This window comes from Sycon ciliatum, chromosome 2, assembly GCF_964019385.1.
Source record: "Sycon ciliatum chromosome 2, ocSycCili1.1, whole genome shotgun sequence".
Classification (NCBI taxonomy): domain Eukaryota; kingdom Metazoa; phylum Porifera; class Calcarea; order Leucosolenida; family Sycettidae; genus Sycon; species Sycon ciliatum.
In genome coordinates, this window is record NC_088644.1 from 37,515,488 (window position 1) to 37,532,279 (window position 16,792).

At 47.9% G+C, this 16,792-nt stretch overlaps 2 protein-coding genes across 2 annotated transcripts; one reads left to right on the forward strand and one right to left on the reverse strand.

The window, feature by feature from the left end:
- Positions 1-1,674: 1,674 nt before the first annotated feature.
- Positions 1,675-3,465, reverse strand: LOC135810872 (zinc transporter ZIP1-like). Its single transcript, XM_065324281.1, has one exon. It carries the CDS (start codon positions 3,282-3,284, stop codon positions 1,977-1,979), a length of 1,308 nt encoding a protein of 435 aa, XP_065180353.1. The 5' UTR covers positions 3,285-3,465; the 3' UTR covers positions 1,675-1,976.
- Positions 3,466-13,359: 9,894 nt separating this feature from the next.
- LOC135809942 (carbohydrate sulfotransferase 14-like) lies at positions 13,360-15,206 on the forward strand. The gene has a single exon (XM_065323390.1). It carries the CDS (start codon positions 13,622-13,624, stop codon positions 14,741-14,743), a length of 1,122 nt encoding a protein of 373 aa, XP_065179462.1. The 5' UTR covers positions 13,360-13,621; the 3' UTR covers positions 14,744-15,206.
- Positions 15,207-16,792: the final 1,586 nt, after the last annotated feature.

Consider the following 16,792-nt stretch of genomic DNA (forward strand, 5'->3'; position numbering starts at 1 on the left):
TTGGTGTAGCCCTGAGGTTGATTGCTTATTTATTTCTACCCTTCCTCTCTCCATACTTCTGTCCCCCCCCTCTCTCATTCCTTCTGTCGTCCACATGTATTAAAGGAGGCGAAATCGCCTGTTTGTGGTGCGACGTTAAATACACTTCTACAACAACTACAACAACAATTGACGGGTAGAATTCTACCACGTCAAAGCATAGGAACGTGTGGCGCTGTTTGTCGGGTATCTCCTTGAACCACTCGATCACTGACATGGTGCTCCTCCATATGTTCACGGCCGTTTGGCGACGCACAGCAGCCACGATCTTCTCCAGTATAGCCTTGCTTACCACACCCACTTCCGATTTGGCTGGGTTAATGAGTCTGCAGGGCAGCGCTCTAGCGAAGTTGTTTCTGTGATCTTTCAGGTTTTGTGATCTTTCAGTGTTATATACATACCTTACACCAGATTTAGCGCTAAATTTGTTTATGCTTGTGGCCCTATGTGTTTATAAGCATACTGTTGGGTAGACCCGAGTATCAGTTGTCTGATGATTGCCTAACGGCATGAAACTCAGAGTTACAACCAACCTGAACGTCCTCCGCTGAGTCTGCTATGTACTAAGCTCTGTCTCTGCAGCTCGGGGATCAACGGATTTGTAGATAGATAGATAGATAGATAGATAGATAGATATAATAGACATTGGGTAGACATATAGACAGGTAGATAGACAGCCAGATAGACAGATTGATCGATAGATCAACATATAGATAAACAAATACAGACAGATAGACAAAGTGTCTGAGGTTCTTGCTGCAAATAGTGCTCAATACCCTAACAAGGGCAGAGCATACTACACAAGGCAGAACAACAGAGGGCAAAAGGTTTTCTCAGAAATATTCGACCACTTCTGAAAAGTGAAGGTTTCGTAATGTACATGTAAGTCCTTTTGAATGATGCAAAGATAACAATAACTCCACACACGTTAAAAACCCTGACGCATGGTTACACTCTTATTTGCAGTGTACTTCTACAGTGCTGGTAACTGAAATCCGACCCCCTGAGAGTGGGTTCACATTCTTTGCGATTTGAGCCCACCGCTCAGGGGGTCGGATTTCAGTTGCCAGCACTGTACAACATGTACGTACATGTAGATGTAGCACAAGAATAATGCTTGAACAGGGTAACGGTCGCATTACATTCCATTTTTTTTTAATTTCCACGATGGCCTATGGCCAATAAGGTGTCGTCCGTAATTATCGATCTTCTTCACGAAGAGAAAAATGTTTCGTTTATGGGTGGGTGGGTTGAGGAGAGTTTCGTTGTGAAAGCCATCAAGTCAATATATTTTTCGTTGAAGGGTGTGGGGAAGGGTCAGAACTAAACTTTTTCGTTTTCGTTCCGTGAAATTTATCGATAATGCCGGATGACCCCGAAGCAAGGGACAGAGTTTCACAATCCACTTTGTTCTCACACATGAACAAGCACTGCTTCCCCCAACAGACAATGAATTTGGTCTGATCAAGGAAACCTAACATTGCAAAAACGAAAATGGATACTAGTAAATCATGTACATTTGCACAAAAAAAAAGAAGATTACCATTGAGGACTCGCATGTGACTTTATAAAATAATAATATATGATCGTCTCTCATATCATAAGAGATGATTCAAAGGGACAGAATGTACTTGAGAAACATCCTTAGGAACACACTTCGAAGCACATGTATGCCTGGTCGTGCAACGAAAGAAATGAAAATAGAGAGCTAGCTAGGTGTGCTGCAAGACTTACGCACATGTACATGTACATGTAGTCCATCCAGTCAACAAAAAAAACATGCACAAGTACAACTATGGTGACAAAGCAAACTACTTTCCCCATAATTATTACATTATAGTCGTACACACGTGCGCATGCATCAGATGAAAGTAGGAATTCGAAAATGACCTAGTGGCGACAGGGGAGAAAGTGCAGATTTCTGTGACAAATCATTCTCAGTGCACCGTTGTTAGCGGTGCCATCGTTCCATTTTCCATATGGCCAGTATGGTTAAGGTTGTGACCGTGGCCATGACCACAATCCGCATCGTCGCCATGGTGAGGCTCGTGCTGCAAACTAACCAGAGCGATGATGGCGAAGCCGAACACAATCAGTGCCAAGCGCATCACATGGATATGTGACTCACCCGGCGAGCGCTGTCCTTGAATCTCGGGGGAAATGATTTCCAGGAACACCACGAAGAGGAACGTTCCGGTGGCAATTCCTTGCAGGCACGCTGTAACAAGCTGGCGGTCAACTTCATTGGTTGCATGGGCCTCAACGGCGATGCCAATTGCCACACCGACAGGGCTCATGGCTGAAAATATCAGTGCTGCCAGAAGGATTCTTTTCGCGCTGGCCTTCAACTTGACCATGCGTATGCCAAGAGCGAATGCCAGCACACATTTGTGCAGCAGAATGGCAACGAATAGCTCGATGACTGAATCCGACGCGTTCTGCAGGCCGAGAGCAAGGCCCTCGAATAGTGAATGCAAGGATAGAGCAGCAAGCAACACAAGGGAACCAAGCGCCTCCGCTGAGTCCTTTCCAGCTGGGTTGTCTTCTGATGTGGAGGCACTTGAAGATCTGCGTAGGCCACTGTTCTTTGCACCGTTTGTGGACGACGTGAAGATGACTTCCCGATCCTCAACATTAGTTCTTGACGCAGGATCGTATGGCGACAGCTCATTGCTGTAGTTGACTTGTCCATTGGTGCTGTTCAGTGATTGGTCTTTGCGCACTGAAGCAGCAGCTGAGGTGTCCTGCGCGTGTGACGGCTGATCGATACTGCTATACGCCGGCAGGGCGCACGCTGAACTGAGCGTCGCAGGTTGCGAATCCTGCGAATCCTCTTCCTGGCAGTTGTCGCAATTGCGCTCCCGGTCACATCCATGTGGCGGAACGTTCGCAATGTGGCACTCTGATGTGGGCCTCCGCTGATGAAACAACAGCACCAGCTGCTCAAACACGAGAATGAGCAGAAATCCACCAGCGACAGTCAGCTCGGTGAGCGGGTAGTGGATTTCAAGGTCTTTCTTACACAGCACGTAGTCGAACATTTCCCGAACATCAGGTATTAGGTGGAGGAGCGCCACTCCCAGGAAGATGCCTCCCGACAAGCAACTAGCGAGACTTATTGAGGCTCGCCTCCACCGTCCACCGCTCGTTGACCATGAAGTCAAACGAATTGGCAAGACGGTAAACAATAGGGTCGGAAAAAACAGGCCCAGAATGGACAGGACCTTCGCTATCACAATATTCATTTTCACAAATAGCTACCGTACATCTACTTCCGTTCAAAAGGTTTGAGACTCTAACTGTCAGTGGCACGCAGCGAGCGCTCACTATGTCGGACAAAAATCGGAAAGACCAGAAGACTTCTAGGGCATCGTCATTCTCTTCTAAAGCGTCGTCGTTTTCATCCCCTCAAACTGAAGAGGAGAAAGAAGACGCTGCGCCTTTTCAAGCAGCTACTCTCCTGCATGCGCATGCTCGTCACTTACTGAGTACGTGGCTTGAGTGTGCGCTGGGCTGAGCTGGGCACGCCGCCACCCTGTACTGACTGACTGTACGTAGATCTACCCCCTGCTACTGTGACCTTAGCCCCATGCATGCTACATACTACACACTCTCCACTAGACTACAGTGACAGTGTAGTCACGTAGCTAGCTAGATAGCGCTAGCTGAGCCATAATCGATCATGCCATACCAACGCCCATGCCACGCGAACGTGTCATGCACAGTGGCATGCGCCGCCTGCGGCGCGGCCCCGTGCCTGGACTAGTACTAACTGATGATGTAGTACTACTAGTAGTAGTACAGACTAGACTGTATCTAGACTAGTACTAGTATACTAGTAGTAGATCTACTAGTACTAGTACTAGTAGTAGTAGAGCTAGATAGAGAGCTATGCGCGTGCGATGGGCCGACACTCCTTTTTTATGATAGTAAGACATAGTAATAGTAATACTAATAGTTACCGACTGTCTGTAGATCTACTCGTACATGGTCGACCTGGAACCACGTAGACCCACCCACCCCGACCCATGCCCAGCGGCCAGGCGCTAGGATCATGAGGATAGGATCATGTATGGCACGTGAGTGAGTGTCAGCGTCCCTAGCCACAGCAGCCCTGATCTGACCCGCCCCTGGCCCGGCCCAGCGTACTATTGCAGTCATTCCATGGTGATTTCTGCCAGTTCTGGTTACCCCATCCCAGCAAGTGTAGGGTGTACGGTGTGCAACTGTGCATAGGTAACTGTCTTGGCCGGGGTTTTTTTACTCCGTGTGGTGTAGACCAGGTGTGCATTGGTGGTCGATTCACATGGCTGCGCCAGTTGTGTGGATTTAGACCAGCTTTTTGGTCTGTCTCATTCGGGTCTTGTTCGCTATCGTTGCTGTAACTAACTTAGTGTAAGAGAAAATCTGTGGGTGCACATCCAGTGCATTTGCAGATGTGCGTGCTTCTCTTGCGACGGGCGTATACATGTAGGTCTACATGGTATGGTAGATGGTCTTCATGCCATCATGATTGCAGGCCTGGCCCTAGCCTAACCGTAAGTAAATGTAAAATGACCATCTACATGTACATACAGTACATGTACAATGTACACACTAGTCAGAACAACAGATGGCCTGATCAGTCACATCCCATCTCAGGCACTCATCAGGTGATATGAACATCAAGAAAAATAACCCACTATTTAAAGCCCAGTATGGCGGGACAAGGATAACAGAAAGCGCGGCGGAGGTGTCGAGTGATGGCCACAGCGATGGGCCCAAGACCTACATGTAGAGGGGACGGCTCGATACCGGGACGCTTTGACAGCCAAATTTGTATAGACCCAAACCGATCATCAGCGTTGATTTTTCACTCGAAATATGTTTGTGGAAGGAAACTGGCATGTTGAAGTTTGCTCTGGGGCCAGAGTCAATCGAACTGAGCCACTCCTTTGGGTTGTCCCATTGCCTCCAAGTTGCCCAATTTTTCGCTTCAAAAAAGTTCAAATCAGAGGTGGCTCCAAACCGGACACGTTTTAGAGTGCACGTCAAATTCACTCTGGGTCTGAAATTAGGTAATTGCTATCGCTCCACGACGGCCAGTACAGAGTAACAATACGCCTTGTGTGTGCTTCCATTAGTTTTGATTGGTATGCGGTGCTTTATTGGCGAGAGGCGAGCCGCTGTTTACCTGCGACAAGAAGTTGATTTTTCGAAAGTCGTAAAACTCAAGTCGCAGTGCGAAGCAACACGTCAAAAACTCACCTGCTTGGTATGGCGCTTCTGGTCATCGCAGAGCCATGACATTTTGGCTCGGAGTATAACACATCGTAGTCTCACTGTGACATATGTTTTCTAATCAAAATACCAAGAGAGAAAGTGTATATTGAGTCCGTTCCGGTTCGCAACCTATGTCCTATTTGAAACCGTCCCCTCTACATTGGCAGCACGGAGCCTCCAGTCAAGCTTCGATACGGGAATCACAAGACATCCATCAAGCTTCCTGGATAACGCAAATCCACGGGCCTCTCAAAACATGTGTGGGAAGATAATGGCAAGACGCACGACATCAAGTGGCGAGTGGTTCAGAAGGCCAAGGCCTACACTACAGCAACATAACGAAAAGATGCAGCCTGTGCCTCGAGGAGAAAGGAAGAATAGTCACTGCCGACAGGAGATCGAGCCTCAACAGGCGGCCGGAGTTAGGGACCGGCGGATTACGCTCGAAAAGGTGGCAGATTCTGCTCGAAGAGCAGTGAAATTGGCAGAACCATACAAACCTTATGGCGGGCAATTCCTCGAATTCTGCTCCATTTCTTTATCCACATACCAAAAATGCATGAAACGTGCCAGAAAAAGTACCGAATTCTGCCAATTTTTCTGCCGGCAGAATCTGCCGGACCCTAGCCGGAGTTGATATCTAAATGTCCACATCAAAATAAATTCATGCTAATAACATGATCTTCTCGGCATCCTGCTTCCAGGCAGTAGAGCCAGTTGACAGCCCTCTGCCGCCTTGTCACCATCATCATCTTTGCACGGCGCATCTCACTAGCTGTGCCAGCTCGGTTGTACCGTTCTATCACCTTTGTCACCTTTCTTAGTACCGCGATCCTTACTGGCTATGGCACTGAATCGGATATGAGTTGATAGCGCCCCTAGCGCTTTCTGTTATCCTTCTCCCGCCATACTGGGCTTTAAGTAGTGGGTTAATTTTCTTGATGTTCATATCACCTGATGAGTGCCTGAGATGGCATGAAACTTTAAGTTGTGACTGATCAGGCCATCTGTTGTTCTGACTAGTGTGTCACGGCTCTACCTTCCCGGTATCGAGCTCTCTTGGATTTCTGCTGGAATTCACAACAGTCTACATGTACAACGTACAAAATGAGTATGTAGGTACATGTACATGTAGGTAACTCGTGAAGCAACAGGTGCAGGTGACGGTTTTGTTACATGGACAGAATCCTCGCCACAACGTGAAAGATGCCATGTGTCAGCGCTACATCGTGTACTCAGTCTAGTCCGTAGCTCAGCTGAGCTACAGTGTACTGTGTAGCTCTCCAAGACTCCATGCATGATCCAGATCAGATCAGACATTATTATTAAAGGGGAAGTCCGGTGAAAAATTTAAATTTCAGGGTCGGTAGAGTTTCGGCCGCTGAGTCGAATGGTGTTGGTCCCACGTGTCTCCGACAAAGCGTTCTCGAGATATTTCCGTTTGAAAAACTGAGTTTCGGGGGCTGCGCCATGACGTCATGCGGCCGCGCCACACCCTCTGCAACGTCATAGCGTGCAGCTAGGTCAAAAGGAGTGCGTGAAAGCAATAGTGTCAGTGCTATTTCAAGTGATTTGGCGACTGATATTAGGTGGTGCAAGCGACCCCGAAGACATGTAACTCCTTGTGAGAGTGAGGATGCAGCCATGGCTGACCTTCATGAGTTCGGTCTGGGGCTGAGAACCTCGGTAGTCAGCTGAAGAAATGGCCGCGCGGGCCGGTCAAGAGTGAGCGCTACTGAGTTTCCGACTGATGAAGAAGCAGCAGCTATTGCAGACGAGGCTGATGTAATTATCAGATCGCTGGAGAGCAGGGTCGCCAAAATGGAGAAGAGTGATGCGAGTGCTCTAAATGTTGTTCCATACCGATTAGATTCGCTTAGACTCCAGTAGCCTGCCACATGGTGATGTTTTGGTGCGGACTTGGAATATTTCGGACTACTCAATTGGAGAACAGTGCAGGCTCTTTGAACCACGGGCACGACTCTTCGCTCCCAACGCTATGGAATCTGAAAGTTCTAGGTCCGAGAGCTGTTCGCTGTTTTGTCACTTGTCACGGTTGTGCACTCATCGCTGTAGCATAAAATAATGAGGCGCCGCGGGTGCGGAAAACTAAAATTTTCTTTCTCAAAGCACAACCACCGGCACCGGCAAGGAGAAACGCACGTTCTCTGACTACATGACTGTACAATACGACTGATACGAGTGTAGTACATGACAAGTCCGTGTGTTGACTAGTTTTCTGAGTCTTGTGTCAGTTCTGAGTTGTGACATGAGTTTGTTGACTGCATGCACTACAGCTAGATAACACACTGCACGCACTGCATGCACGCAGCGCAGAGCGCATAGACCATGTAGACGGGCTAACGGAAAAGTCCAACTCGGAAACGGCTAAAATACGGTATAACCTCCAGATTTACCGAGCTGAAAATCACAGGGTACGTAGTGTTTGTAACACTGAATCGAATGGTCTTGGTCCGAAGAAGCTGCGATAAACGGCTCCCCAATCGAACGCGCTCCGAATATGGCCATTTTTGTACACAACTAGATGGTGTGGCTACCTGGCTGCACGCTGTGACGTCATCACCTGGATCTGGGTGATGCGCGCTCAAATTCGCACATGTTCGATTGGGCGTATCTGACGAACCATAAGCCGCAGCCTCCTCGGACAAAGACCATTCGACTCAGCGCCCCGAACTCTACGGACTGTGAAATTTAAATTTTTCACCGGACTTCCCCTTTAATTATGTGACTTGACAGGCAGGATCTCTGGCAGTGGCAGTGCAGTGGCATGCATGCAGTAGGCCATAGGACTATTATAATTATTAGGAGAGACTCATGCCATCGCGTCATGCTAGAATATGTGCATGCCGGACCATGCGCATGAGGAAAACCAGCCTACATCATGTACAGTGCAGTGTAGCTCGTATACAGCTACAGGCTATACTGCTAGGCAGAGGAGCAGAAGAAAAGCAAGTCATCAATATCATGATTATGGTCATCTGGTCATAGGTCATGCATGCATGGCCTGCTTCACAGATGGCAGACGAGACGTCCGTACTCCGTGTATGAGCCGATCCTCAGACGCAAGTCACGTAACACGTGGTGGTTGCCATGGTTGCCAATGGGCAAAGGTTACTCGTTATGTAACGTAACGCAAGCTGCTTTGAATATCTGGTGAACAGGCAAATCCCAGGTCACATTCAGTTTGTTCGGGAATGGACGCGTGGAGGTGAAAGAAGCACTAGGATGGCGCTCAACTTCATGTCCGACACTCGTGTTGAGTCAGAGCAGCTGTCAGGAAGCCTTTTAAATAAATAATTTAATTCCATGGCAAGAACAAGCTTCAGAATCGCTCCAACTTCCAAGCGCTAGTGGAGGCGGACCGTTCACATTTCGTATACTTTTCAATGCGCCAACCCGTTCACCACAATCTCGACGTGAGCGCCGCTGTCGGGCACGGCGCCGTGTAATTGAAAAAAGCCCTCTTTATAATAATTATAATGTTCCAGCCACTCGACAGCCCACGCCTCTGTAGCGCATACGCCAAGAGTGATTAGCAACTGAATAGAGCGGTTGTCAGTTGACAAACCCCCTTTTATTTACACTGTCTTTAGCTGGAGAACATTATGGCAAAACCTGATGTGGTACAGCTAGATTTCCCGGCCGGTTTGTATAGAAGCAGGCCTGTGCAACTAACATCACGTGCAGGGTCGTGGAGGCAGTTTGTGATACACCTGTGCCCAGTCCTCCGTATTCCCCCTGCCCAGCATGTACCATGCATGTACTGCTGTCTGAGTGTGGATTTGAGCTAGCTACTGCCACGGGACATGTCCATATTGCGTCCGCATCAGAAATGATGTTTCCTCATTATGAGATAGTGGTTTTTCCCCAGACCCCTGTGCAAGATCGTTTGCTATAAGACATGTTTCCATCGGTCCCTTATACAAGACGAAATGAAACATTGATCGATCTAACTATGGCCATTTGATTTATCTTATTGAGAGAATCGATCCTGCAGCCTGTGGGACAGCTGAAGGTGACGTTATAACGAAGTTTGTCTACAAACGCTAAATACATTCGTCAGGGTTTTTTGGATCGCTGCCTTTGTCTTGTAACCAATGTCGTACTAACGAGAGTAGACCTGTAGATCTACCCTACAGTACAGACTTCAGTACTCACGAAACGACGAACGCCATACATGCTCAGCTCGCCATCCATATCAGCAGCCCTCGAATCCCCCGCTAAGTGCGAAGCAAAGCCAACGGCGCTCGTTTCCGGCGATAGGCCTCGCACTGACGAGTGGAATGCTATACCACGGAAGCTCCTCGGTGGGGCGTTGGAGTGCAGCCTAAGTCTTCATGAGAAAATGTAAGTCGTAACTCTGTTGAACGTGACCAGTACCTCCATCAACCGTCGCACGAACTGGATTGAAGCTACTGTCGTACGGATCTTTTTAATCTATTTTCCTTTTTGCCGCTAGTGATACTTCTTCTCACTGTATAGTTACTTGGAAGTAGTTGATCCTCCTTCAATGTGGCTTCCCTGGTACATCCGGTATGTGAGGAAGCCGAGAGATGGACTGACTAATTATTCACTTGTCCTGTCTTTCTAAATAACATGTTATTGCCAATATTATCGGATGTAATGATATATCGGATATTATGATGGCAACAAAGAATCAAAACATGCATAACACACTATATTATTATCGGCTATAGTGATAACTTTAAAATACATGTAGCAATAATATCAAAGGCCCTATTTTTTTACTTTCTTCACGTTGCTTATTTTTATAGTGACACATGTACATGTACATGTACATAACAGAATTTTTATGGAAATGCGGGCACTGTCAACTATGCAGCATGCTCATTTGTCAAAACGCCATGCTAGCTGGAAGTATTTCCTTGCCTTTCATGTGTCGATCGACAAAAGAAAAAATCGATCGTATCGCATATAGTGATGCATCGGTTATAGTGATAAAATCACGGAAATCAAAAGGGTACGCTATAGCCGATACAGACTGCATAATGCTAGGAGCACTATTGAAGTATTGGTGGGTCTTGTGGCGCTGTGTGGAAAGCCATGTGTAAATGTGGGGGGGGGGGGGGTCGGGGCCAGCGGTGTTACTTTACTCTTTAGGCAGGAGGCTGTTTACAGATTGTGTGGTTGTTGTAGGCAGGGGCTGTAGTCTAGTGTAGAGGCAGTGACAGGGATAGCAATGTAATGCTAGCGCAGAAGGTGTGGCTGTTTTGGGCAGGAGGTTGTGAGCAAGGTGTCATTGAGGATTGAGGATAGACGCATACGCATTGGACGATTGCCGGCATTTTACAAGGCAGAGGGCGCACTGTGACGAAAAAAGTGCGCCTAACTACAACCATCATCCGCTGGTGGAGCCCCAGCTAGGCTTGCGAGTTGCGACCATTTTGAATGGTACGGGGTCAGTTGAGTATTTTTTGTTCGTTGTTGGATGTCAGCCTTGTGTAATGTCCTCCCATACCGCGCATCATTTTGTTTGTACTTACACTTGTTTGCGTTATGCTTGGTTTGTTCGGGTTTCGGCACAGTGCGTCCTCCGCCTTGTAACATGCCCCCCTCCCCCGTCCAAAATATTAAAGTATCAAACAAGTCAAGAAAAGGACCAAGGAACTGCAAGTTACGTTATAACTTATTATGTCCACTAACACCACCGGTTACTTGACAATCATGCGATAACATTGCACAAAACTGACCGACAGTACCGACGTTCTGCAACTAACTGGCTATCAGCTCTAGCACGTCTTGGGTGCGCACTCCAACAGCCTTCCAACTTCGAATGTTCTAAGTTATATGGAAACATAGGAGGGAAGCCTTTCCCTCCTATGTTTTCATATAACGTTGAACCTTCCAAGTTGGAAGGCTGTTGGAGTGCGCACCCAAGACGTGCTAGAGCTGATAGCAAGTTAGTTGTTGTTATGTTCATTTTAATTCGCGATCAAACGGGCAAGTATGCCCATTGCCCAATTACAGGAATGCAAATACCGGAGATAGATAAGGAAGAATAGAAAAAGAGCGAAGGGCTACAGCGTAGAGGGCACACATTTCGAGGAGAATCAAATGAATACAATCATGTACTGGTGGTCAAGAAGAGTATGGGGTGTGGCTGCCAGTTTAAACTGGTCTTAAAGGGGAAGTTAAGGCAAAAATTAAAATTTCACCAGTTGTAGTCTTCGGGGTGCTGAGTCGAATGGTCTTGGTCCGAGAAAGCTGAGACGCTCCCTTCCTACTTGAATCCCAATCGAACTCGCGCACTTCCACCGAAACTGGGTGACTGCGCCCTACTAGATGGGGATTTGTATGCAAAATGTCACTAAAAGCGCCATTTCGTTCTTATAAAAGCACGGATGACCGCGATTGGCCCATATGTTGTAGTCTTTTGCTGAGTCGACTGGTTTTGGTCCGAAAAGGCTGCGATGCAGCGTTCCTCCTTTATTCCCAATCGAACATGGTTGAACAAGCGGTCACGTGCTCCTGGGTGCCCAAATCACCTGGTCACCACGCCAGCAGGCGACAAATTTCACACCAAGGTTCAACTCGAGTGACAGGAGTGCACCCAAAAAAGGTCAAACAGGCTAGTAAGTTGTACCCTGCAGGCACGGTGACCAGGTGACTGGTGTACGCAGGAGCACGTGACCGCTTGTTCAACCATGTTCGATTGGGAATAAAGGAGGAACGCTGCATCGCAGCCTTTTCGGACCAAAACCAGTCGACTCAGCGTCCAAAAGACTACAACATATGGGCCAATCGCGGTCATCCGTGCTTTTATAAGAACGAAATGGCGCTTTTAGTGACATTTTGCATACAAATCCCCATCTCGTAGGGCGCAGTCACCCAGTTTCAGTGGAAGTGCGCGAGTTCGATTGGGATTCAAGTAGGAAGGGAGCGTCTCAGCTTTCTCGGACCAAGACCATTCGACTCAGCACCCCGAAGACTACAACTGGTGAAATTTTAATTTTTGCCTTAACTTCCCCTTTAATTGGCATTGGGTACCACGAAGGCACGAACAGCTGCTGGTAGCGAGTTCCATTCAGTTGCGCCAGCGAAGCCAAACCGGGTTGTGCCAGAACGGGTCCCAGCTTGCGGCAGCTGAAGGCCATCTTCAGTCTGGAGTGGAGGCGAGTTCTGCCTCCCGTTGGGTGGGAGACTAGTGCACACAGTGGTGGACCTGCCTTTTCATGAGTACACCAGTGACCTCCATACTAACGTAAGAGCTTTCTGGCGGTGCTAATCCGGAACAGGCCCATTTGCACTAGGAGCGGGTGAGCGGAAGTGCCTGGCAGTTTTCCAAACACTGCCCGGGCAGCACGGTTCTGGAGTTTCTGCAGCCGATCCACCTCTTGGGCTGTAAGGCAGGAGTAGAAGCAGTTTGAGCCGTATAGCAGGTCGGGCATCACACCATGGCTTTCATGAAGGCGATGCGCGCTGCGAGGGTCAGGCATCGCCTAGCCTTCCACAGAGCACCAACCGTCTGCGAGACTTTGCTGACAATTGTCACAACATGATCATCGAAGCCTTAGACGGTCATCAATAGTGACACCGAGTTGTAGAACGTCAGTATTGTCGGTCAGTTTTGTGCAATGACTATGTTCTCGCATGAGCTGATTGTCAAGTAACTGTTGGTGTTAGTGGACATTATAGCATAACTTGTACAGTCATGTAGTTCCTTAGTCCTTTTCTTTACTAGAAATTAATCATTGGCTCTCCATCCAAGTCTATCAAACAATATAATTATACCATGTACGTACGTGTCCATGGCTTTGGTAAAAAGAAACTAACTTAGGTTGAAACCAGGGAGTAGTAAAATACTACTCCCTGGTTGAAACTAACTAACATTTGGAAAGGCCTCCATCGACGCCGATTCTCGCTGCGTGGTCCGGCCGACACTTCGACAGATAGCCTAGCCTGCGCGTGCGACGGGCCGTAGAAAACGTAACGTTCGCACATGTAATTATGTAGACCTACATGTGCATCCGCGCTACCGGGGTCCAGCATCCGTTCACTCATATCGATTTGGCCCGACTTCGGCAACCAACTTCGGCAAAAGAAAAGTCGGATTGCACTAACGGCATCGGGACTAGCGGAGTCAAGGAATTTGTAGGAGCTCATGGTTGAAAAATGTCTTGAATTCCATCCTGCAGGGCTGTAATTGTTGTTCAGCTGTAGTTGTGCAAGGGCTTTATATTTACACCTAACGTTATGCTCGGACCGTGCAGTGGAACTGATAACGACTGGTTACGTTAGTCGTTAGTGTGCAGGCCAACTCCTGCTAGTCGCGTTGAACATGCTCTTCTCTTTGGCATGCTGCACAACTCCCCGTAGATTGATGATGGCCGGCGGAGCGAAGTCTTGCATGGGGCTCTCCCTCTCTTTGGCGATAGTCCTGTGTGTTGCCAGTTCTTGTTTGTATTTGCGCCACTACGTGTTTGGCGGGTACGTGACCCTTCCTCCTAACGTCATCATGTCCAGAGAGAAGAGATTATCGCCTGAGATAACGCTGCCCGGTTTGGACGAGTCTCGCTTGGCAGATGACGTGATGGCGAAGTGCTCCGTGAAAGTGACGTATCCAGAGAAGTTGACGTTGAAAGAGAAGCGCGTCCTCTTCAGAAATATGATGTATGATGACAAGTACCGCGTAGTGTTCTGCTACTTGTCCAAGGTCGGATGCTCAAACTGGAAAAGAGTATTTGCTGTCATGAAATCCCACAATACGTCACTGTTCAAACTGCAGCATCACGATTTACACAATCGTAGTGCTCACCACTACAATGTCCTAGCGGATTTGAATGGGCCTGAGGCCCTGAGGAGACTGCAGACGTACAGGAAAGTCATGTTTGTGCGGAATCCGGTCACTCGTCTCTTGGCTGTTTACAGAGATCTTGTTGCAACGAGATCGAAGAGTACTACATCGGCTGTGAGCAAGTTCATGCATGAGTATTTCTTTTCGACGAGATTAGTCAGCTTGATTGGACACAAGCTTAAACCGTCGGACGTCAACATTACTCTGACATCATTTGTGAAGCTAGTGCTCGAGGAAGAAGACCCGTCTGACATGGATGAGCATTGGCGACCATACATAACCAGCTGTTTGCCTTGTACAGTCAATTATACATACATCGGCAGGCACGAGCAACTACCGACAAGTGCGAATGACATTCTTCAAGCACTTGGAGTTACTGATGTTCAGTTCCCGAACTCAGAACCAGATTATAAAGATGAGCCGGTGCGGATCCAATCATCGGCAGAACAGTACAAGAAAGTATCACAGACACTGGTGAAGAAGCTATGGCGAAGGTACTCCGACGATATGAAGCTGTTTGGCTATAGCGAACCGGTGTCACTCGGCTCAGAGGATGGCTCGCCGGTTATAGAGCCAGATACTTTGGAAGAATATCTTCGGGGATAGGTAGCTGTCAGTAGTTATGTACTACATATTGTGTTGTGTTTTTCTCGTAAAGTTACATGTATACGAGTCTTAATCTAATATTCAAAAACTGTAAGAACCTGGCAAAGCAAGCTTTAACAGTATGCAGAGCATCTGCACATTAACGGCTATTGGGTACGCGTCACACCCGCAGCAACGTTCTTGGCGTGCAACCAGCGTGTCGTACTGCAAGGTGGAGGGTGCACCTGGTTCGGCTGCGATCTGAGTACGCCTTACAAAATGAGTGCCTGCAAAAACATGTAAAGAGGCCCACATGACGTCATAGAACGCCCCTCCAAAAAAATATCATATTTTCAAAATGGAATATCTGTAGAACTGTTCTTCGGAGAGACGTGGTGCTGGGACCATTCGACTAAGAGCCCTGGACTCTAAAACCCTGAAAACCTCTCTTTCACAGGACTTTCCCTTCAATTTCCACTCTGGTTTCTTTGCCCACATGCTCTGTGTCTTAAAAAAAAAAGGTCTTTTGCACAGCTAACTGGAGTTGGTCATCCAGCAAGAAAGCATTCGCGCTAGTATATCCCAGCATATTTATTTTGTCACTATGTTTCAAAGGCAGGCAGGCATAGTGGGATGGTCTAAGACTATGAAACAGAGGGTAGAAGATCTACCAGATTCAAGTCCTGGCTTGGAAGCGGAAGGATTTTTTCCAGCCGTGCTGCGACCTACAGTACAGTTGATTGGGAACTCGTGGCCTGGCACGAGGGAAACTTGGGTGCAGGGAATGGGATTTTTCTGTCTGGCCACTTTTCTGGTGAGCTGATCTACTTACCCCACGCTTTAGGAGCTCCATCTGCGCCTTAAATCTTTGCAGGGTGGTGGCGGTCCTACGGATGCTGAAAACTCAGTCTACTACTGAGACTCAAGCAAACCGTGAATTTTTTTCGAAGGCACGTCTTGCTGCAGTTGACGATTCCTAAATGTCCGCAAGTGCTAAATAGTGCTGAAATGCAAGGTGCTGAACCTAAGCAGTGCGGAAAACTGTGTACATGCACGAGGGACGTTTTTTGCTATGTTCACATTCCCAGCTCGAAAATAATAAAGATGGACAATGGTACTGAGACTAGGACAAGCGTGACAACTACTGAGCAGGGGTTGCACCAAGACGCGGCAGTGATGGTGGGGCATTGATGGCTCTGGGGGACTGTTGACCCAATACCGAAAGGCGGAAATCATAGCACCACAACCCAACGCCACTAACATTTCAGCACCACTTCTTCTTTTTTCCGTGTACAGTGTGGCCCACAGCATCCCGATGTTGCCTGATGATTGAACATAAACTGTAGCATGAAACTCAGAGTTTCCGCGGGCAAATTAGCCCACCCTACCCACTGTTGTACTGTGCAAATGCACTAGTACGCACTGCCCTGGAGTCATCGGAGCACTCTCTGCACACTTGGCACTTCCTCCTGGCCAACTGCACACTGGCAGCAGGCTGTATGGTATCACACAATCGAAGGTTCGATCAGGCGTGTTGTTCATGACGCGGCCTCTTGTTGTTGACGTTGTTCCAAGTGGAGTTCCAAAACAAGTTTAAGCTTCAGGCTGCAGCTAGATCAGGTGTCCATTTCGAACCCAGACTGTGATTCTGTGAACCAGGGCCTAGGGAGGTGCTTAGTGGAAAAGAGGGAAAAGAACACTCTTGGTACAGGTTATGCGTTAGAGTTTACCAACTACTCCCCCCCCCCCCCCCACACACACACACGAACCAGATCGACCACAGTCACAGGCGACAGGTTGGCACAAAGCTGACACGGAGTACTGAAACGTTCCACGATATGTAAGTGTTGGCAGCTCAGCTGGATAGCATTAACCGACGGCACTGGCCTTCCAACATGGACGCTAACCGACGGTACTGCACTGGCCTTCCAACATGAACGGTTCGTGGCTATCAGAGATACATGATGTACATGTACATGTACTGATGTAGCTTTATTACCAAAGCCAAGGGGAAGGTAAGCACCAACGAGCCGCGCACAAGCTACACAGCAAAAAAGAAAAAAAAGAAGT